Here is a 23,094-nt window from a genome sequence, read left to right as displayed (position 1 = left end):
CCACCTCTTAAATGTGGCAATTTCAATGATGTTCCATCTTCGTGCTGAGACTGCCTGGCATTTATATCCATTTCTGTCCTTGTTCTTTACCTGCTATATCCTAGACAATAGCTTTCCCACTGTTGCAGCCAGAATAGCGAAAGTTTTCAATACGTCATTGTCTGATAATGCCGAAAATCTCTGAAATTAGCCTGAGCGCCTGAGAGGCCTCGTCTGGGTTTCTGTAGCTTTCTCACTTACCGTGCACTCTGCCAAGAACCAGGAACCTGATGCCATTGAATTCTACATCGGATGTCAGGTTAAAGTCCTCTTTGGTGTTCTGGTCAATCTGAAAGAGAATTAAAAGTAAAAAAAAAAACAAAAACCCCAACATCATTGGTAGGTAAGTACTTGATTAAACAACGGAAAATGTTAGTAATTTGCATAGAACCTTACACGTTTAAGATTTTTTGTGATTTTTTCCCTAATGATTGCTTGACCGGAGCCTGAAAAACCAACAATACAACCCAAGGCAAAAGGGTGCAATTCACTAAAACGGATAGAAATTCTCTATCGTACTACCAGGACCTAAGATGAGGATTAGCTGGATGACACAGTGTCCTGCGCTCGGATATCTGGTTTTAAGGAGTCATGAATGCAGTGAATGAGAGTTTCATCTGTTATTTTGGTACTTGGAAAGAGAGTTAGAGGAACAGCTGTGTATTATCAGTGTGGGAATTACAATTTATGCTCAAACAAAGATTATGTCTTCGAATCAGGTTCCCCAAGGTTATACTTTAAGTTACGGGGAACCCACCAGAGGCAGCAGAGAGAGTACTATCGCTTTGAGGGGTTTGACTGCAGCTCAGGCTTGATTATCTGAGTGTTTCCTGCAGCTCAACCCTGCTGTCTTCGTGCTGCTTCTCCTGCTGATCGCTGAAGTTGGCTGACAAAGTGGCTACCGAGAACACCAGGCTGACTCAGGCTTTGATACTGACTGAGTAGAACACTGCAGTCTCTCGTGTGTGTGTTTGTATGTTACCTGCACAGAGACGGCATCTGCCAGTCTGCTGATAGTAACGGTATGTAGCTGTCCATTGGCGAGGCCCCTCGCTTTGCTCGCCAGGATTTCTGCACCTTTGCTGCTGTCCAGTCTGTATCGCACCTCTAGCTTGTCTGAACACACAAAAATCAACAAAACATCACACATTTTCCTGTTACTCAAAGATAAAAAAAACAAAAAACAAAAACAGGACTTCACAATTAAGAAGTAAGACCTTTAAAATGAAATCTTTCTAATGTCAGACTTTTTTCAAAAGCAACCACTTAGAGAAATAATTTATTGGGCTTTATAGACTTTTTTGGCACAAAGCAACATATTAACAAATGGTTAACAAATTGTTATTAGTCATTTGTAATTCTTCACTAATACAATCACTTTAAAAACTGACTTTTAACTTCTAAAATAAACATTTCAGTTTTCTTAACTGCTCACAACCACCCAATTACTTGTAGTAAAAACAGAACCGACGAAATTGGCTTAAAATATTTTCTTTGCTAAATCTGTCCTTACACCAAATTTATTTGAGTGAGTATTAATATGTCTCCAGAGAGGTCTGGATGTTCCAGGCAAACAGCAGCTGAATAACAAACTCAAAAGAATTCAATATTTAGAAAATGAGGGCCAAGTACTGCCAATAATACCACACAGAGTCAAGTTAATTAATATCATTTTCATGGCATTCCATGGATGAGAGGAAGATGTATTCAAAAATCAGGCTTGCCTGGAAAGCATATCATCTATTGTACTGTGCATAGGAAAGCATTGACGATGATGATTAATTCATATGAGCATATGTGGAATAATAATTGTGTAATGAAATGTGTGTGTAATCTGAATAGGGCAGAGATTCTATGTATTCAGGAGAGACAGAAAAAGACAGACTGAAAGAAAAAGAAGGTTTTGCAAATCATGCATTATTCATATTTTTTCAGCCCTGCTAATTATTTTTAACAGTTAACACTCATCTTTTGCACCACACTTATTAGAGGAGAAGAAACAGAGGAAAGCGAGAGGCAGTCTTACGGTGCGTTCACACTGTAATGGCGGCAGTTAACAAGTCACAGGAGATGACTACAGAGCTGACAGGCTCAGATGAGTCCACTGATTGTCAGCGAGCTTGCCGGTGGAAAAGTTGGTGATGGCTGAAATTTTCGACTTTCAACAGTTGTTAACACCAGCAGATTTCTACATATCCCCGTTTTCCAGCTGAAGCCTATTATTTTCTAGAAGAAGATTTACATCTAGTGAGTCTAACATGGACGAGACTTTGTTTAGGGCAATTCAGATCGCACCAGTTCTCTAGCTCTCTCTAGTGCCTTCAAGTTATGGTAGCTAAAATAATACATCAAAAGGATACAAAGGCGATGCTTTTTTCGGTTAACAGAGTATAATGTCCAACTTAACAAAAAGAGCTTTGAAGTTACGCATGGCAAAACATACAGGAAGGGAGCCATTTGGCGTGAGGAGGACGATACTATTGTCATTATATAAAAAGCCAACCCAAGATCAGCAGCTATTAAATATTTTACCGCTATTGAACAAAAGGTCTGGTAGTAGTGATATTGTCTTTGTCATTTCTTTGTATATCTGGCATAAAATTTATATACATTTATATTTATTGTTTACCACTTCGATATTATTGTATTATTTATGTAATGTTACGATTATGTTTATTATTTATCGTGCCCAGAGGAAAGGTATTTAGACATTAATACAATCAGACTAGCTGGAGTTAAATGATATTTATGATTTGAGTTTTCACTATTGTTTGGTCAAAAATATGCATATGGTACCTTTAATATTTGGCACTTTATGTTTTTGTTATGGGCTACTTAATAAAACACTGTTATTTTTCTTTGTAATTTTACATAATCAGGGTTAGGGAGGGTCTTTTTGATGCTTTGCTAATTATTCCTTTGATTTTATTCTTCAGTTTTCTTGTTAAGTCTCTAATATGGGATATTCAGAATTTTCTACTGTCAAATTGCACATTTAGAAAGTATTTCCTTATATATTTGTATTCTTTACGTGCACGCACGTTGGGTTTTGCTGCATGTTATACTGTAGTTGATATCTGTTCGTTTGTCATTGCTCTTATGGTTTCTCTGTGGGAAATCTGCCCTAGATTATACTATTTAGGTGCAGTGCTGACATATATACAGTCCTGGTTGAAATTATTGGCACGCCTAAATTTTAAGTACAAAATTTAGATTTTCTTCAGAATAAATGCAAATTAACCCATTTTGTATAAACAAAATATTTTAATAAAATGCCCAAGGTTACTGAACAAATGAAAATAAAAAAACTAAACTTTCATAATAGTGAAAAACAAAAACACAAACACAAACACAAAACTTACCCCAGACACAATTCATTAATATTTGGTTGCAGAACCTTTGGCAACTATGGCAGCCTCTAAACATTTCTTGTTGACAATGGAAGATTTCAGCTCTCTTCAAAAGTTTTCAATGGGATTTAGGTCAGGACTCATTGATGGCCAGTTTAAAACAGTCCATCTTTTCCTCTTCAACCATTCTTTTGTGCTGCTGTGATGTTGGATTTGGGTCTCACTGAAAGACCCAAGACCTTCGCCTCAAACCTAGTTTTCTGACACTGGGAAACACATTTTGCTCTAAAATGCCTCGGTAATCTTCTGATTTCATTACTCCTTTGATACATTCAGTTCCTCCAGTACCGGAGGCAGCAAAGCAGCCCCGCAGCATGAAAAAACCTCCACCATGTGGTACTGTAGGTAGGTTTACTGCAGCTACCTGTGGACAACCTGACCGCCATGGTAACTCTAATGACACGCTGGCCATCAGCTTCCTCCAGCCTCGGTTACTAAAGCTGCCTATTCACAGTGCATTCAAGGCAATTCTAGGTGGAATTCCACTTACAGTAGGTTTAACAGCCTTCTTTGTCCTTTCCAATTCAAATGACCGCAATTCTCACTCTTCTGGTTGAACTCACGACAAGTCGATTACAGAAATGAATGGCGGCAGAGAGGAGAGGAGATTAGAACCAGACGAAGGGAATAATAAGGAAAGCAGAAAGAAGGAACAGAAGAACAGGGCAATAGTGACAGGAGGTAAGAGAAGAGGAGGAAATTACGGATGATTCAAAGAGCCTTATTGTCTGTCTACTGTCGACCAACAGGAATGTAATGTAAAGGCTGATGCAAAAAGTTGTCATGTTGACAATGAGATGACTTAGACGAAGTTATTACTATTTTTCATATCGTCACATATGTCACACACCTTATGAGGACAGAAATGTCGGTTAATCCTCCATGTGACATTAATTATTAACCCTTTTTTTCATTTCAATCAAAGGATTTGAAAAGTGATGCCATTCTGGATCATTTAAACCATCCAGTGAGAGCCAGTGAAGTAGACGAGCAAAAATAAGAGGGCAGGGTACAAAAGCTCTGGACCTTGTTTACAGGGTAAAATAGAGGAAGAAAGAATTACAGTTGAGAGAGAGAGAGAGAGAAGATCAGCCTCATGATGATGCTAGGAAGGCCAGAGACAGATGCTTGGATACAACGTAGTGACCACTCAGAGAAAAATAAGCATCCCTTGTTCAAACACAATACAGGTAAGAGGATCTGAGGGCTCACCATGCTTGTTGAGCAGCAGAGCCAGGTACTCTCTTTGGTAAGAGCCGACATAGAGGAGCAGAGCGGGACTCTGGTTGGTCCTGAAGCTCAGGGAGATGTTTTCTGCTCTCAGGGTCATGTCTGGGTATATGGCGGAGGGCAGGGCACCGTTGCTTCTGTTTAGCTCCTTCACCACCTGCTCCTTGAAGGTGTAGCTGATGGAGGTTCCTGACTTTAAGCTGGCTGAAACCTCTGCAGGGAGAGAGATCATGTCAAAGTTTAATTACTAACAGGAGCTACAACAGTTGTCTCACTTGTAGTTGTATGGCAGGCAGTTATGCTTAACATTGTGCATTTGAAATTACATTTGAAATTCAAAAATGAATACAACAGTGTGCATTTTCACATTTAGCTGTCAAAAGCTGAGTTTGAGTAAAGTGAAAGTTAGATTTACAGCTGTTCCTTCCTCCGTGCCTTCACGCCGCATCTAAGCTCACTAACAACTAATCTCACAATAGGAAGGTTTCAGTGATTCACACGGCGCCTCAGCAGCACCGACAGTGACTAATTAGTGAGCTAGTGAATAGGCAGCTGCAGAAAAATCAGTTGACAGGTGAAAAGAACAATACAAAATCTGGCTGCTAATTATAACACAGTCGTGATCAGAGTTGTGATTTCCATCGCAGATATACAGTACCTCCGGAGCTCCAACATAATCCAGCTGGGGCTGTTAGTCATTGAACACATCCCAGACTTGAAGAGATGAAAACATTCCTGTTCAGTTCTGTGTTGCGTTTGAATGAGAACTAATTATTAAAAACACTTGATACCACTCCACAGCGCCAGTTTGTTAGGCAGCTTACCGTGGTATCGGCTTAACCCTCATAAACCTCACCAACCTACAAGTTCCAAAGATACCATATATGTCAGGCTAAATGTTAAACGAAATCTTCATAAAATTATGGCCAAGACATCTAAAATTATTTACATCTAATGGAATAGTGCAACCTTAAAAAAAAAACATGGAATCTTGAGTTTGAATGTTTAACTCAGTGTTATCATAAATAACCTCATATAGTGTCAGTGAGGAGTTGGAACAAGCTGATAAAGAACTCAGACAGAGAGGAACAAGATGTCTTCTTCCAACCTTATGGTTACTGAAGCGAAAACATAGGAAAGGACTGGATATTGAGGGTTTAAAAATATCTACATTGAATTAGGTACAGCGCACAATTGGGTACCAAAATTTCCCATCATTTCACTGTTCAAGTTTTGAAATTCAGCAGTTAACTGTGATGGCTTACAAAACATCAAGATTTGAGCATTTAGGGGCACAAAAAAAAAAAGAAATCAGTGTGTATGCATTTAACTGAAGCTAAGAAAATATTGGTTCTAGCTGCATTTTAACATTGCTTAGTTAAATCCCTTTGTTCGCTAGCTAACTTACAAATCTAAAAAGTTAAGTGATCTCTCGAATGGCCACTCATACGACCTTGCAGCAGACTACACACAGATGGCTAAGAGCTGAAGACAAATCTACTTGATCAGAATGTTGCTGAATTGACCACACTATAACAACCTTTTTAGGTTGACTATATCCTCCGTCATTTAGTTGGTCATTTAGTCATTATCTGCATATTGCTAATTCTGCAGTTTGTCTCCATGACGGCCCCAGGCGCTGGGTGGAGATCGGTGACCCAAAGCCTCCGTACCTCTGTCGCAGAAGGCTCCAGTGTAAGCAGACAGGCCGCAGTTGCAGGAAAAGCTGTTGGATCTCTCCACACAGCGTCCCTGGTTCTGGCAGAGGGAGCCGTAACTGCTGCAATGGCCTGGACATCCTGCCTGAACCCCCGGGGTGATCTTGGCTCTCTCCTCCAGGTCCAGGGTGACGCCGTTCAGCTGCAGAGAGCGAATACAACCCCGAAAGCCCTTCTGCCTGGATGCCGTGCCTCCTGAAAACACACACAAAGGAAAAACGACAGCATTTGGTCTGTTTTTCTTTTCGTTTTCTCTTTATCTCTCTATTTAGCCTAAACCTTTAATCTCTAGTTTAGTCAAGTATAATCCATAGTTTTTTTTGAGTACCTGGTTAATCATGTAGTCCAAAGAACTATTAAAAACGCACCTCACAATTTTCCAAAGCCTGAGGTTACATCTTAAAATTGACTGACCAATAGTTCAAAATACAAAGATATTCAAGTCACAATGATATAAAACACAGAAAAGCAGCAAATCCCAACATTTAAGAAGCTAGAAGCATAGGAGTTTTGCCATTTTTGCTCGATAAATGACTTGAAGCAATGACTCTTTTATCAAAAGAGGTTCAGTTTTTGAAAGCTTAAGCTTCAGGTGCCAGTAACTGATATTTTGTGCTACTACAGTTGTGCCTATCCATTACCCTCCCTAGCTGTGACAGTCTAAGGCCTTTGACAGTCTTTCCCACATTTTCCATTCATTTCTGAAGGGTATGAAAACCAATCTCGAAACTTTCATTATGTTGTGTATCCATCACAAGGAGAATCAAGTCTGCATTACTTTCTATGTGTAAGTTCCATTATTGTTGCAAAGTAATGCAGATTGATTTGAAGGTCTGTGCTGCTTTACCTCACGACAGTGATACAACTTTATCAAAAATAAAGGCAGACATGAGGTTCTCTACGATGCTTGAGTATTTTCATACTGTATAGAAATAAATGAAAAAGCAAATCATATCATGGCTGTGTTCAAACTGGGGAGTGACACTGAATGATATCTGAGTTTATTATTAACAGCTGAACAAACCCTGTGCCTCCAGAAACAAAGATTTGTCACCACCCTCATACTAAATTTTTTAAATGATGAGGTGATGAAACGCAGTGAAACACAAACTGGCAGGTGAAAAATTCAGGGAGTTGATTTCTTACTGGCTGTGTGTCTGCCAGCCGAAGCACCGTGCTGATTGTTGATATCTGGAAAGTTGACGAGCTGTCAGTCTCTCTGACAGTTTGAATGTTGTCCTGCCTGCCTGTCTGACTGCGACAGAAAAACATTTTTTTCCCCTTCTCTGGCAAAATTTAAACTCCGGAAGTTATTGTTTTCTGACTTCTCGCATTACAACCTCTAACCGTCCTTAGAGTTCAGGCTCTGCAACATTATAATTTTCGAAGAGTGCCAACCTGGCAACCTCAAGGCTGTTATGATGAGATAAACAGCTTTCCAGGACTGCAGAGTTGATGAGGTTCATATCAGGGCCCAAAGTTTCATCAGGAGCTGTCAGGAAGGGACTACCTTAAGTAATGGACTGGGTTCAAACACTGTACCAAGGTTACTGCAAGGACACTGACCACCACAAAGCATCATCCTGAGGATATTTCCAACAATTTGTGGGGATTTTCTCTCAGTCCGCTTAGCTTATATAGTATCACCTCCATAAACTTGGCCTGTATAACAAGAATATAGGCTGATCGATGTAGCTTAAATCTGTCAGTTTCAATTTGTATCAATTACCAGAGACAGCACTGCAACGTGCTCCCTGTACACTATGAACTAGGATGGGAAGCAGCAATACAGTGGGGAGTTTTGATGAAGGGTTAGGTCCTGTGACTATCTGCTTATTTCAGGAGGAGCAGAGGAGACAAAGATGTAACATTGCCAGTGTCCCAGGGCTCAATGAAAATGTACCGTACGAGTAGTCATTTTGTATGTGGTGTGGGTGTGTGAAAGAGAGAGTGATAGTATGTGGAAGTTAGTGGAAATGTGTCCAGAACTGCTGAAGAAAAATAATGACTGAATGGACAAAGACCTTTTCTGAATATTGTACTGTTTTTGTCTATGTCGAGGTCTTAGAGAGGCGGCTCTGAATTGGATTTCAATTGTGTGCAGCAGTCCTGTCACAGAAGCACAGACACACACACACACACACACACACACACACACACACACACACACACACACACTGACTCACACACCTATAAATAACTGGCTGTTCAGCTGCAAGTGGATGTGCCCATCAGCAGGAGCCTCCTGCGTGGCAGCAGGCAGCTCGTCGAGGCGAAGCGATGCCTCTTTAACATTACGCTCGGCCCGAATGCGATGCCACCTGTTGTCGTTCAGTGGGAAGCCAGCGTTGACAGCAACCTCCAACGGACCGTTACCCACGTCGAAGGAGAAGAGGACCTCAGTGGAGGCTGCATGAGGGGCGGAAGAAAATCAAGACTTACTGTAAATGGTCAGCAGCATCCCTTTTTACCACCCAGTCATCTTGTCTTCCCTGTCTCCCTGCAGCCTGTTCTTCGGCCAGGCGTTGTCCAGTGCCCACACACAAAAAGATGTGCTCAAGCATAAATGCAGTATGCACAAGCTCCTTTTGCATTTCTTAAGAGTGCATGATTCAGCTGTTGTAGCTGTTGTTCTCCTCATCCCCCAGATCAAAAATTGGTTTAATCTGTATTTGTAGAGCAAAACCTACAGTATTTATTTTCCAAACAGAAAAAGAACAACATGTAGAACTTTCTAGCCAAGTAAAATCAATATTGATGTTGCCCTATTTGCATGACAGAAATTGTTGCCAGCAAACCACATTCCCCTACTGTGCTCAAGCTGAGCCTGTGTGGTTTTCTCATGAATAGCTAGACTATAAAGGGCCCTTTCTGTTCGCAAACTCTCTATCGTCGCCTGTTTTTCACTTGTTCCCCTTTGACCAAGGACCACTCTTAGGCCCTCGTTCCCTGTAAGAGTTTCACTGTCTGTGGGGGGGGGGTTTGCAGAGGAGCGCAGAGCCAATTGACACGTTGACGCATGAGCTTTACTAGAACTTTGATGAGGAAAAAATAAGTAATTTATAGCTAAAGCCATGCAAACATAAACTGACACCAAGGGCAGCTGTCATAGCAACCAGTTACAATGACTGCTTGACATCTAAACTGTTGTAGTTATGACAACCAGCTAAAAAAATTTTAATCTCTACTTAAGGTAGTTTTCACGGCAACCAGCTACGAGAACGCAAAGCTCTTTGAAATAATGACCAGCCACATTCAAAATGTTTAAATGCTTGACGTCACCACGTAACTGTCGGTTTCCTGCAGGAACCTGAACCTTTAATTCTCATTGCTAAATTTTTGCTGGCTACACGAAGATAAATTAGTGTCAGTGTGCATGTTTCGTGATGCACAGATAAAAACAGGACTAACAAGTGTGTAGTAAGATTTGTGAGTAATTTATGGTCTTCACAAATGCAATCTTCCAATCTCTATATATGTATATACTGTATGTAGAATACTGAGTTGGGCTGTAATTATTTGTAAAAATGTCTCACATTAATTCAAACTGGTTAGTATTTGTGGATTGGAGTGGACCACCAAATCAGGACAAATTGACATTTAAAAAAATCTTGTGTTTATTTGTGGATCATGATTGTCACCTGTGTTAAGGACAATTTCTCTCCATATGGAAAAACTTGATTTCTTTGTCATGTATACAGTTTGTTCAAACTGACTAGATTCTTACGTGTGTAAGAGGAGGAAGACTTGAGAAAGGAAAAGTATGGCTGTGGCAGCGGTGTGTCAGGATGTGAAAAAAAGAGGGTGTCTTTGTATATTTGCATCTAAAGCCTGACTAAAACTGAAACTAACATCGATAAATCAATACTTCAGACATATGCACAGAATATGTTCAAGGAAAGAGATGAGATGGTCGGCTGCAGCGTTAAACCTGATTTTCTTGTCTCTTGTGCGGATATATTATATACTCTGTCATAAAGACTTACCTGTACTTCTGCTTCTATCAAGACCAGCTACAAAGGTAGATTACTTTTTCACATAAAATGATACAACACTTTATCAAGCGCTGTTGTCATAAAGGACAGCTACAACAACACACACTATGAGTGATGACTATGAAGTGTTATAGTACAATGATATTTTAACACCAATACACTACAATGAAACAGAGAACTATAAAATCTGGTAGTTATAAAAGAAATTTACTACAGCGGGCTGGAACAATGACACTGCAGTGATTTGAGGAGGAGCTCAGTCCAGATGAAACTTGAGCTACCAGGATGATCTTTCCTGCACAGGTTGTATCCAAGCCTGGTGTAAGTCTAGTCAGGATTAGACATCTAACCTTTAAGGTTCTACTTACAGCTGAGTTCAATCCGAATGAAGTCTTTGATGCCCAGGTTTTCCAGGAAGACACCAGAGGATGAAGTGGTCTTAAAGAGGAAGGAGATGTCTGCGCTCAACTCTCCGTGGAATGTGGGAAAGTGGAGGTATGACGTCTCCTTGTCAAAAAATGCAGCGTTCCAGACATTTTCTGCAAAACGAATAAAAACCTCTCAATCGTGGCTTTTAAATGACAAAGAATTGAGTTTAGAAGAAGAAATGAGTTTGCAATTTGGCTTTTACAACATTACAGTTCGAATGTTGCTGCTGTTTGGGCAGTATTGCACTGAGAAATGGCACACAACACGCGTCGTTTAAAAACCCATGTACAAGGTGACACTGTTGGCTCTGGACTGGACTTACTGTCTCCATGGCAACGTAGAGGTCCTACCCTGTAGGCGCTTTCTGAGCCAGGCCTCTGAACATCACCCAGCACCAGAGATCTGACAGGGAGGTTCTCCTTATGGGTCAGCAGGCCTGAGTCATTAGCCCTGGATGGAAAGGGAAGGGGAAAAAAAGCAAAGAAAAAGGAGAAGACTGTCAAGAAGAAACCCCAATTACGGGGGGCAAAAGACAAACCTTTTATCACTGACACAAGAAGACAGACATGAGAGAGAAGACAGAGCATAAGAAGTAGTTTGATTATCATTGAGAAGCATGAGAAGAAGAAAAACAGGAAGAAGAAGGGAGATGATCAGGGAGCAAAAAGGAGAATTCACTATCACCAGTATACTGACAACAGTGAAACAAAGAAAATGGATCAATCATTATGAACTTACATATGATAACTAAAATTTTGTATGTTTACAGAGTATGTTGAGCATTAGGCCATTTGATTTAGTAGCCTACAGTATTCTAATAACATGAAATCAGACAAAACAAATGTTTTGTAGCAGCATATTTCAAAAATATGTTGTTTTGTTAATATTAGTAAATAAACAGTACCATTCAGTGTGGTCAGCATCACAGTTGCAGTGGTGTTTGGGGTCCACACAGCTCCCCTGCAGGCTGCAGGCACACTGCTGGCTGCTTGGTGGAGCCCCGCCCCAGTAAGTTAGCATCTTTCCCTCACCTGGACCTCCCACCCACCAGCTGAGTGGAGAGCCATCTGAAAGGCACACAGACACTCGTTTTGGTCACTCGCGAGGAACTTATTCCCCAACTTTAACCACAAGTGCAAAGTGCCAAATGCCAACCTTAACACGAACATTAATAAGAGCCTAAACGGTTAACTTTGTGTCCCCAGATGGGAGATGGATCATCATTGATCACAAATACAGAAACCTCCAGATTATGAACAACTTTGTTCACAGAAGATTGTAGATTCATCAAGAAACAACACAGACTATGCAACAGCCTTAACTGTGTATTTCCTCCATGTTTGTCACAAACCCACATGCTCACTTTTGAACAGTCTCTCCCAGTTCTATATCCCACTTCCACTTCCCTTTTTTAAATTCAGAACTGCTGAATTATGGATTAACGGTGCTTCTATGCGGTGTCACAGAAAATCGAGACCTAACCTGGTGTGTGGAGAAGACGTGACCTCCTGCAGTGGTAGGTCAGTTCCTGTTCGCAGTGCTCTGATTGGCTGATGACGGCCGCCAGCTGCTCCTCGTCAGATGCGTATTCAAAGCGAGCTGAGTGCTGATTCTTTCCCGGTGATGGTCGAACTCTGGTCAGTTCTGTGTTGTTGTGCTGAATCACCATCCACGTCTTGTCCTCTGGTGGAGAGAGAAAGGCAAAATGTGTATTTTTGTATTTTTCATTTCTACTTGTGTGTGTAACAGGACTGAAGTAGAGGCAGGATGAAAGAGAGAGAGGAAGATACTGGACACGGGCGTGTCTGCGGGGTGTGTCAACTACCTGTCATGTTGCAGTATATTAGCTGTGGTCTGATGGGTCCGCTGCCATCCACATCAATGTAATAATACCCCGATGTGTTCCCTTTGTGTTTGTATGCCTCACAGGACTGTTCGTATATTGCTGAGGAGAGAGAGAGACAAACATCGTCGCCATCAATATCACGGCCATTTACATTTACATCATCTTTACTTTTTTCCTGGAGAGAGGTTTTCGCAAGCCGTTTATTGTTTAATGGACCCATCTCCACAGGTTAGTGTTCTCACTTTGGCGTTTGTACTGATTAAAGAAACGAGAGCTGACGTGTTAAAGGCGCTGTTCGTTGGGTTTTGTTACCTTTGGACAGAGCCGAGCTAGCTACTTCCCACCTGATGAATTGTAATTGAAAAACAGATCACATCATTGTAGACCACAAAATAGTGTGTTATAATCAAATTCATATAACTCAGCAGCTGGCTGATTGCTTGCAGCAAAAAAAAAAAAAATCTGGCCCAAAAGGCCAAAAACTTTCAAAAACTAGTTACCACTTAATTAGTTACTCTGCTGACTGTTGTGGGAACTGTTGATGCAACTTATTGATCTTTCTTGCGCTGTTTTTGATTAAAATCTCCTATGTACAGTATTGACTAAAAACATCTGGTCTGTTATTTAAAGTTCAGGCAGAGGCTTGCAAAAAGAGCACTTTACTGGGTCTTTATAACAAAATATTTACATTATAGTGGAGCAGAGATTTTCATGCTAACTGTACATCTAACCACAAAGTCATATTTTGCTCAAAAGAACTGGATGGTGCAAAGGCAAAAAACTAACATATTTGTCGAAAGAATCGCCTTGTTGGCTGAAACTGTAGCACTAATAAAGACCTATGTGTTCTTTTTCACGTTCCCCTCCTTTTTCAACCTCTTTAGCTCTTTTCATCTTCCTCAGTCGTTCCCACTCCTCCTCTACATCCCTCTCTCTTTGCGTTCTCTCAGCACTCACACAATGATGACTGGAGCAAAGAGGTTTGATCTCAGCCCGACCTTCTGCTTCGACAGTCTCTGCAGGGACCTGACATTAAAAGCGGCAGGTTGTCTCATTACAGGAAAACATGTGAACACGAATCCAAACATACACTCGCACACACGGAATCCATACTGTATTTTTTGACCTTTGAAGACCAATAATTGCCAAAGCATCAGGCCCTTACAGCTGTGACAGGTTGCTCCGCTGTAGCTGGTGCTGGAGCAGTTGCAGTGAAAGGTGCTCCACGACTGACTGCAGCTGCCTCCGTGTTCACAACGATTGGGAGAACACCTGAGAGAAAGAGACAGAACGGAGAGCCTACATTTAGCCTTTGTCGCAATACTGCCCTTGTTGTAGAGCAAACCCTAACTTTTGCAGAGTTACACTGCGTTGTGGTAAAATAACTCCAGAACAGAAGGGACACTCATGACTTAAACACATCCTCAGAAGCTGAGAGAAGAACAGAAACAATGTGTGACAACTGACAAGGGCAGTGTGGATGGCTATATTTTTGAGTTTTCTAGTTTAATTCTACCATGTCCAAATACTTATGTACCTAACTGTATATGATCAAAGGCATAAGCTACTGTATATCAGACTTTGACTAGACAGAGGTGGTTTTATCCTTTCAATGAATTTCTTGATACTTAAAAAGAAAAACAATAAAATAACATCCTTCTTACCCTGTAATGGAATTGCATCATCACTGCAACTTTAAAAACAGTACCTTCATCATCTAGAGTGCTTCTTAGGCCTCTCTCCTAAACACTTCACACTTCTGAATGTTTAGTACAATTGACAGTGTAAATATCGGAGTGACTAGAAAAAGGTAGGTCTCTTCCTTCCCTCCTTCTACACACAGCTGTCATGGTGCGTTGGAGCACGGCACTGAATCCCCTCGGTGGAATATATGTAACTACACATGTGTAAAGCAGTGCGAAGTAGCCAGAGACATATCCCTAAACTAATAACTGCTGAATCGAGGGCACTCCAGAACTTTCCTGTTATCTGAAGCATCTTTCTGACAGCACTGACTGGAACAAAGCTCTGAAAACAGTGCTAACACCTATAGGTTAATTTTTTTTTTCTTCTCTTCCGTGGTCATGACTGTTTTCTGTTTTCCTGTTGATCAGTGGTGTGTTTGCAGGGAGCTCTGCAATGATTCCTCTGATTGGAAAATAATCCCGGTGTTTATTATTTTGTCCTCCAACTTCATATTACTTTTAGCACGGATTGTGGTATCCAAAATACTTTGCACACAGTGAAACTCGTTTGAGCAAACTTTGCTGCTTGTTAACTGGGGTTTTTTTACTCCTCAATGTTCGTCTTGTGTAAGGATGGAGCCTACAAAGTCAAGCAAAACAAGAAAGAGAGGAGAACCGGAGGAAAAAAGAGAGAGTGAGGGGAAAGACAATGAGACAAAATGATGGAGATACTGTGGAGAGAAAGGGAGAGAGAATTCCTGGAAGGGGAATTGAGGTTGAGAAAGGGATCGACGTAGAGGATGGAGCAAGGGAGCACCAAAGGGGATGAAGGTTGGGATGAATGGAGCTCAGCGGCGACTCGGTAAACATATTAGGAAGGCGAAATGAGGTCAGGTAACTGCAGAGAGACTGAAAGAAAAAGAGAGAGGGAGCGCAGCGTGTATGTTTAATCTTTTAGTCAGTGGGAAACTCACTGCTAGAAAAGGCCTTACTCAGCAGGCTTGTCAGGTGGTAAACTTTGGTTTTTAGCACCAATTTCTTTGTGTTCTTTCTATCTAAAAGTAGGCTGGGATGGAGGCAGGTGCAGCACTTTGTATTTACTCTGCTACTTTGTGCTTTAAAATAATTGCATTATAAATTCTGGCAGTCCATTGTTGGCTTGTTTACATGTAAACGGTCATATATAGCAAAACATATGGCAGAGTCCACTGATAAATTCGGTACACATATGAGCGGTCAAGCAGCACATATTTCAGAGAAGTACACTGTAGGTTGGAGATGAGGCATTGGAGAAGTGTAAACCATTTTTTCAACTTGACATTTTATTGAAACAAAAGGTGCTCGGTGGATAATATGTATGCCATTTACGCATGGGCTCTAATGATTTGGAAAAATGTCTAATGTCATGTTCTGAGAGCGATGTGTTATTGCTCACACACAAAACAACATTAGACTGACACAGCGGAGCTTGACTTGACATTTTCTGCACCACAGAAAGAGAAAAGAGACATTAGAGGGCATGGTTTCTCCAGTATTCGATGACACGAAAATGTCTAGAATATTGATTCTGTCCAGGGGTGGTGGTGGGTTTTTCAGTGTACAACATCTGTGTTAGTTCAGCAGAGTTTTAGTTTACAGTATGTCTCCAAGAGCATGTATTTATATATTAATATATATATATATATATACAGTGTGTATACATACACCTGCCATGTACAGTAGCTGCATTTTAGTGCTAGCTTTATCTAAAATGAACAAGCCAATTGCCAGCAGATGCACAAAGAACAGAATCATAATGCACCAAATTCTTCTTTTTCTGAGGCATTTTTAATTTAATTATCCACATTAAGACAATTAAGTTTATGACTCAAGTTCAGTTGATACTCTGTAAATTGTGCTTCACCAACGGCAGTGCAAACTTTTATTCATAACACTTTAATATTGGTTAAAATGACTGGAGATAGTCTGTCTCTCTGGAAAAGAGAATTGGAGTCCGGAACATAAAAGCAACAGCAAAGATGGTAATAATGATGATGATCCTCTGGCAACAACAGCTTGAACAGCAGAAGCTGAAAGAAAACTGGGCAAATAAGAAATCTTTTTCAAACATGCCAATATTCTAAATCCACTAACAGTAACTTTGAAGCATAATATCCAAGAATGTTTCCACCCTCACACACTGAGACACAGCGCCAGTCACGGCCAAGCAGATAAAACACCGGGAGAAGAATGGCGACTTGGCAGCAATCAGCGGAAAAGAAAAGATATGTTCTCTCACTGTGCCCATTTCACTCGGGTCTCTGCTGAACAATAACACTAAATGTTCTGTGTGTGTGTGCGCATGTGTGTCTCCTGGATGGTGCGTTCTCTCCACAACAGTCCGTACAAGATCACTGCTTCTCACATGTAATTCACACATTTGCAAGAAACAAAGAAAAGCAAAACCACATTACAGCCCGGTGAGGAGACGCTCCACCTCATATGATGTTAAGTGACAAGAAAAATAACGGGATTGTTTTTCTAGCGAGGAAACATTTTGGGAAACATTGAGACTGGAACACTGTTGCCATAAATGTCTAATAATCCATAGGTGACCCCATTTCACAGGAAAAACCAGTCACAGAGCCTTCAGAGGATTTACAAAGGAAAAATGACATCAAAATCAAACATTTTAACATTATCGCATCCTCTTTTCAGACAATGCTTTCTAACACACAAAATTTTGTACATTGAATAATATATGCAAAACAAATCTTTCCTGGATAAATAACGGTAAAAACAAATTTAGCATTCAGCATAACATTTTTTTAGGTCAATCTCCCTTATATAAATATGACCAAATAAGGTCTGACCTGTCGATGATGCCACACATGTCGATCTGCAGGTGACTGTAGTTTCCCATCAGCCTCTGCTGCACCATGATCAAATCCACCTGTTGGTTGTCCACAGTCAGTAGACGCATGCAGCCCTGGAAAGCTCTGGAGGGGTTTATACACCCCTGGCTGCTTCCTTGGGAGGGGCAACCTGCACGAGAGAGGAAACCTCAGTCATTAAATCGAAGCACAGGAAACTATCAGGTCCAGCTTCAACCTGAAAAAATGATTTTTCAAATTACAAATTACTGTACCGACAAGGTTCAAGTTTAAAATACTTTAACTCAATAATTATTATACAGTATATGACTAGAACCTCTCAAGAACAGAAATGTATGCATGTGTTCATTTGTTCACCCCTCTCTTACCACCAAAGAAAAGTTGACCTGTGGTAACAAGAAATGAGGGACTGGCATGAGCAGTGGCTCCTTCATCTCCGTCCACCGCGATGGTCAGACGTCCTCGTCTGGAGATCAGCTCCACGGAGTGCCACTGACCGTCATTCAGGGCTGAACCTGAGGACACACACAGGTATACTGTACATACCTTTGCCTTTTGGAAATTTTGCGGCTAACATCAAGCAATTTTATCTCCGCATTTTTGTTTCTCGGAATTTGTCTTGTTCTCTCTGTGTCTGGTAATGAATGCGTACAGTAATGTTTGTATTGTGCCAAGGGCTCAGTTTCCTTCAAAAAAGCCACTGCAAAAAACAAGATCAATTGAATTACTAAAAACAAGATATTCCTCTTCATGCTGGATTACATTACTAAAAAAAGAAGTAAGAATATGATCAAAATAACAAACCAGTTACTGCTTTGTTGCATTTATGCTTTGAAAATGTGAATGCTAATCTGGACCTTTATGAGATGTAACTGCACACAAGAGGGAGACACTTGGTGTGGGTAAATTGTTGGAGGTTGGAGGTTAGAGGTCAGACTGACCTGCGCTGAGCTCCAGCGGCCCCCTGCCAGGCTTGTGGATCTGTACATGGAGCATGGCTTTGCTGAGGTACAGCCAGACCGCACCCTCTTGGTTTGGGAGATCAAAGGTCAGCAGCAGCCCGGCCTTGTTCCACGTCCGAAACTGAAGCCCCACTGACATGTCCATCAGCGATGGTTCAGTAACCCTTGGCAACCAGAGGAAGCTCTGGGGGCTGGTGAACGTCATGGCAACGAAAATGGGTTCATCACAAGAAAAGGTCACATTGCCCTGAGATAGATGGAGAAGAGGAGAGGGGGAAATATATGGAGAGAGAGAAATTATTATAGCAGAAGAGGAAAAACACGATAACGCATGAATATAAATTAATTTCCGAGGCTGCGTGGCGGCGCACTCATTCACAGAGATCTCATCAGCAAGTCTCCTTAAAGAGCATGAGAGTATTACCATAATGATAATGGCCAGGGTTACAATAAGCACCAGCAGCTCAAACTGAAGGCCCCAATGTCACCCAACAGCTTTCTAAGGTCACAGAGGAAGTATGGGGAAGCAGAAAGGGCGACAGACAGAGAGAGAGAGGAAGAGAGAGCGAGAAATAAGATGGCGATTAAAAGACCGGGAGCAGTTGGCCATCTCTGCGGGCTCATTGCATTAAGTACACTGCTAGGGCAGCAAAAGTGATATGTTACATCCCAGGTTCCCTATTGGGAATACTGAGTACTGAGTTTCTATTTTCAGTGGATCATGCAACACACAGACGCATGATCAAATCTAAAAGCTCTTTGTGGGGTAGTTAAAGTGATAAACAATAATGCAGACTGAAGTGGAGACTGCCGTAAAGATTCAGCGGTGATGTGCATTAGCTTGACACAATCAGACACACACACACACACACACTGACAGAGATACATGCCTTCTCATTATGACCATTTACAGTAAAAGGGAGGAGATATTTTCCTTACCTCTTCAAAAAAAAAAAAAGTTCAATCTAACCATAAAATACTGTATGTATTTTATGTAATTTGACCCTTTTTGCATTTAATTTAATCTTAGGCATTTCCCCCTTTATGATACCGCTCAGCAACAGTAAAGGACAATATCTATTCAGTAAACATCTGTTGTGTAAGCAGTCATACACAATTAGGCGTCCTACTGATATATGGACTTGTGTCAGGACACCTCGGAGTGTATTACCAGAGTAAAACTAGGTTGGCTATGTTCAAATCATAGTCCATTTTTCAGACCGCTTGTCTGCAATCGGTTCAGCACATGATTATGTCAGTTGCACTACTGTCTACTATCTATTATTATCTCTTAATGCAGCAAACAAGTATTGTTGATTTTATACAGTACAATACCCTGTGTAGTCATTTAGACTGCTAATGTTTGTGAGTATTGAAAATGAATATTTTTCATGGCCAGTGGTGGAAGGTAAAGTATATTTACTCAACTTGTACTAAAGCACAGTTTTGATGTACTTGTACTTTACTTGAGTAATTCCATTTTATGCTAGTTTAGACTTCTACTCCACTGGAAAATATTGCATGTTTTACTTCACTACATTTATTTGAGAGCTTTAGTTACTAGTTACTTTGCAGATTAATATTATTAATACAACATTAATCCACAAATACATTCTGATGTATTTTTACAGATTAAGTTACCCGGCAGTATGTTAAGTAATTAAAAGTAGATCCATCTTTACCAGCTGCAATATTAAAATGATGCATACACATTAATGCATCATCACCTATAATCTATTAATATAATATTTATTATTCTGAAAGGGGCTGTTGTGCATAATTTGTACTTTTACTTCTGTTACTTTAAATGTGTTTTGGTATTTTGATTCTAATACTTCTGTACTTTTACTTTAGTAAAACTACATCAGTATTTCTACACTGTGGAATTGCTACTTTTACTTAAATAAAAGATCGGTACTTCTCCCACCACTGTCCGTGGCCATGGTATAGTTGCCACATGTCCATTCACATTGTGTATATTAAAAACATATATTTGCTGAAATTAAATTTATAATAGTTGTTGCTAATGGACTCAAGTTGGACTGAAATATATATGAATCTCATTTCTGACGAAAATGTTACTTATCTCTCTACAAGCCCTCAAATAGATCAGATGCACCAGTCTATGTCTAGTGTGACTGCAGTGCACATGTGGTAATATACAAACAAAACACACACACACACACACGCGCTTTTCAGTAGCACACTGTGAGCCAGTTTACCTTCACAGTGACCCGCTGGTCTCTCTGTTTAGCGAGGTCCACCAGGTTCACACCGTTGTAAACGAGGTTTTCCAAACAGCCGTAGAAATTTCTGTTTGCCCCGAGTGACCTCCGAGAGCTGAGGCCCTGACCTGCTCCCACACTCATCTGTACAGGAAAAACACGAGCATACAGACAAAGAGATACGGAGATTAAAAAAAAAAAAAAAAAAGGTGTATGAATGAATTTAAGAGGGTGTTTCTCTGTTCGTGTGCGTCCCACACCCACACACACGCACACACACCTGGTCATGGTCCCAGTGGGTGAATCTCTGTGGGATCTGCACCCACAATGTGTTTTTGTCCACAGTGAGGTTGAGGTGATTGCTGTGATGCTCCACTGCGACCTTGTGCCAGTGTTGGTTGTCTAACAGGCTGCCCAGAGACACGAGATGCCGGCTGTCTGGAGAAGAACTCCTGCCTGGAAGGCAGGAGGAAGACGAAGAGGTGAAGATGTGGTGGCAGTAGATAAAGGACAGGATGAGGAGAATCTGAGGGATCTTGAATTTGTTTTTTAAATTAAATAAGATAAAATAAGAAAGTGCAGATGATTGAAAACTGATAATGAAATCAAAAATTTGAGGTTGCTGAATTTTCTCTTTGTTGTGCATAGCTGGAGAAATGTATTTAAGTTTTTTTCCCCTGTAAATTTTTTTTCTAATGTTTTATTCAGGTGAAAACTTCTGCTCTGTAACTTTGTATTTTCAATAGAACCCTTGAGGAAATGCAGCCTCTTCTTCTCTGTCTCCTTCCCTTCCTGGGAACAAAGTGAGCACCATATCCCAGTTTTCTCCTCATGAACTGATGGTAATTAGTGTTTTCCGGTTTATGAACTGGTACAATAGTGTCACAGTTTTCTAGTGGGGACCATATCTCAGAACCAGAACCAAAATCTACACCGACAACCGAGAAAGAAAGAAGAAAAGAAGAAAGGTAGGTGATAACACATGACTAACACTCAAGGGAGTTGAGAAAGAGGTAGACGGGCATAAGTAAATCACAGAGGAAATACTGCTGATTTTCTGCACTCCCTAAATTGGTGTCAGAGCGCAGAGTCTTTGCCGAGACAAAGAGGTGAAGACGGAGCTAAATGTACTCGGCCATTAAATATGAATTAGAAAGGTAACAACGTTGTCTAAATGGGAAAAGAAAGAATGAGCGAAAGACAGAGACCGAGACCGAGTCTAATGTGTTCAGTCATCAATCATCATTGATCTATCAGACAGATACTTGGCATAGCGGAGGGAGAGACTAGAGAGAGGGCAGGAGACAGACAAAGACAGAGGAGGAAAGAGTGAGGTGTACTCAGTCATCATTGACCAGCTGACTGAGGTATGAACATGGCAGAGAAAGAGACGGAGAGAAACACAGAAATGAAGGCAAAGTCTAGTGTATTTAGTCATTACTGATATACCGATTGATCTTTCATCGCAACCCTGCCTCCTGGTAATTACGTCTAGGCACTACTAATTTGCGGCAGCAAATATGTTTTGAAAGAAATATGCCGTGCATAGAGTATTACATTGTTTATCAACATGACAAAACCTTTTTTGATGAACTCATATACCTATTATATATTTATATATATATAAGTGTGGATACTGAACATATCAGCAAAATGTTCACTGACAAAATGTATTTCACTCGTTTTCCCACAACATTAGCTCCTAGCACCCATAGCATCATTAAACTTTCTTATGGCTATGTTTTAGGCACTCCCGGCACTTGGTTAAAGTTTGGGAAAGATTATGGTCTTAGATAAATACTAAGTACTGTGACTCGAAGCATGAGATAGGACATTTTTACTTTATTAATATCTAAACCACAAAACTAAAATCTTTTTCAGGAGGGGTGGAAGCCTATCCTAACTTCCAACGAGCAGCGGAATACCAGATAGAAAAACTAGATGGAATAAATACTGTATGTAGCCTAAGGGTCTGGGCACATCGGCATTTGTAAATGCGAAATCTTGGGCTGAAATCAATGTATTTTTAATGGAAACAGCGTGAATAGTGAATTTGCTGGCTGAGGTGAAGTTAGTTCACGTAGAGTTTGACCTTGATGAACTCTGACACACCGTTGACCAATTGCAAGCTGTGACAGAGAACCCAAGGGTCCAAAATGGAGAAAAGTACAGTATGAGCTTTGCCATCCAATTTTATACAATCTTGCCAACAAGGGCTTTCCTACTCATATCCGTCTTGCCATGAATGATACTATTCACAACCAACAGTAGCAACAGTATGAAACTCAAGTAACACTTGTTTTGCAAAGAATACGTTAATGAATTTTTGCTGTCAGTTTGTGGTGTGAACATGCACGAAGGAGTCTACCAGTCAAATGAACAGATAAATGCCTGATGTTGTACTCTTTTTTTGTATTGTAATATTATTTTCCGTTTTGTCCTCCGTCCTGTTTGTATAATTTGAGACAGATATTACGGAGCTACTCTATAAAAAATCCCTTGTTTCAAAGCTACTCAAAGGTTTTCTGTGGATATTCTGAACTCTAGTAGTGTGATGGAGAAGTTTTTAATGAATGGGCTCCCTGTTTTATTTGTCTTTTACACACACACACACACACACACACACACACACACACACACACACACGGCTGATGCAATGCACAGTTCCAATAATGGTTTCAC

The 23,094-nt window shown here is 40.6% G+C and overlaps 1 protein-coding gene and 1 long non-coding RNA gene across 2 annotated transcripts in view; one reads left to right on the top strand and one right to left on the bottom strand.

The window, feature by feature from the left end:
* The window catches only part of LOC120796409 (contactin-associated protein-like 4), a 64,026-nt gene that overhangs the window by 4,164 nt on the left and 36,768 nt on the right, over positions 1–23,094 (bottom strand). The window contains exons 6-21 of the mRNA XM_040139225.1: positions 20,693–20,868; positions 20,410–20,556; positions 18,167–18,434; positions 17,594–17,740; positions 17,205–17,376; positions 13,833–13,939; positions 12,647–12,766; positions 12,304–12,504; positions 11,726–11,888; positions 11,144–11,271; positions 10,761–10,931; positions 8,588–8,806; positions 6,353–6,592; positions 4,662–4,892; positions 1,022–1,155; positions 241–328 (exon numbers count right to left, since the gene is read on the bottom strand). Of these exons, the coding sequence (XP_039995159.1) occupies positions 241–328; positions 1,022–1,155; positions 4,662–4,892; positions 6,353–6,592; positions 8,588–8,806; positions 10,761–10,931; positions 11,144–11,271; positions 11,726–11,888; positions 12,304–12,504; positions 12,647–12,766; positions 13,833–13,939; positions 17,205–17,376; positions 17,594–17,740; positions 18,167–18,434; positions 20,410–20,556; positions 20,693–20,868 (2,712 nt within the window). The remainder of the gene's footprint in view (positions 1–240; positions 329–1,021; positions 1,156–4,661; positions 4,893–6,352; positions 6,593–8,587; positions 8,807–10,760; positions 10,932–11,143; positions 11,272–11,725; positions 11,889–12,303; positions 12,505–12,646; positions 12,767–13,832; positions 13,940–17,204; positions 17,377–17,593; positions 17,741–18,166; positions 18,435–20,409; positions 20,557–20,692; positions 20,869–23,094) is intronic.
* LOC120796410 lies at positions 12,415–14,218 on the top strand. Its single transcript, XR_005708380.1, has 4 exons — positions 12,415–12,458; positions 12,571–12,633; positions 12,751–12,895; positions 13,552–14,218. It is a non-coding gene; the product is annotated as an uncharacterized LOC120796410 (long non-coding RNA).

Source organism: Xiphias gladius, chromosome 11 (assembly GCF_016859285.1).
Source record: "Xiphias gladius isolate SHS-SW01 ecotype Sanya breed wild chromosome 11, ASM1685928v1, whole genome shotgun sequence".
NCBI lineage: Eukaryota > Metazoa > Chordata > Actinopteri > Istiophoriformes > Xiphiidae > Xiphias > Xiphias gladius.
Note: the sequence above shows the minus strand (reverse complement) of the source record. Positions and strands in the feature narration are given on the sequence as shown.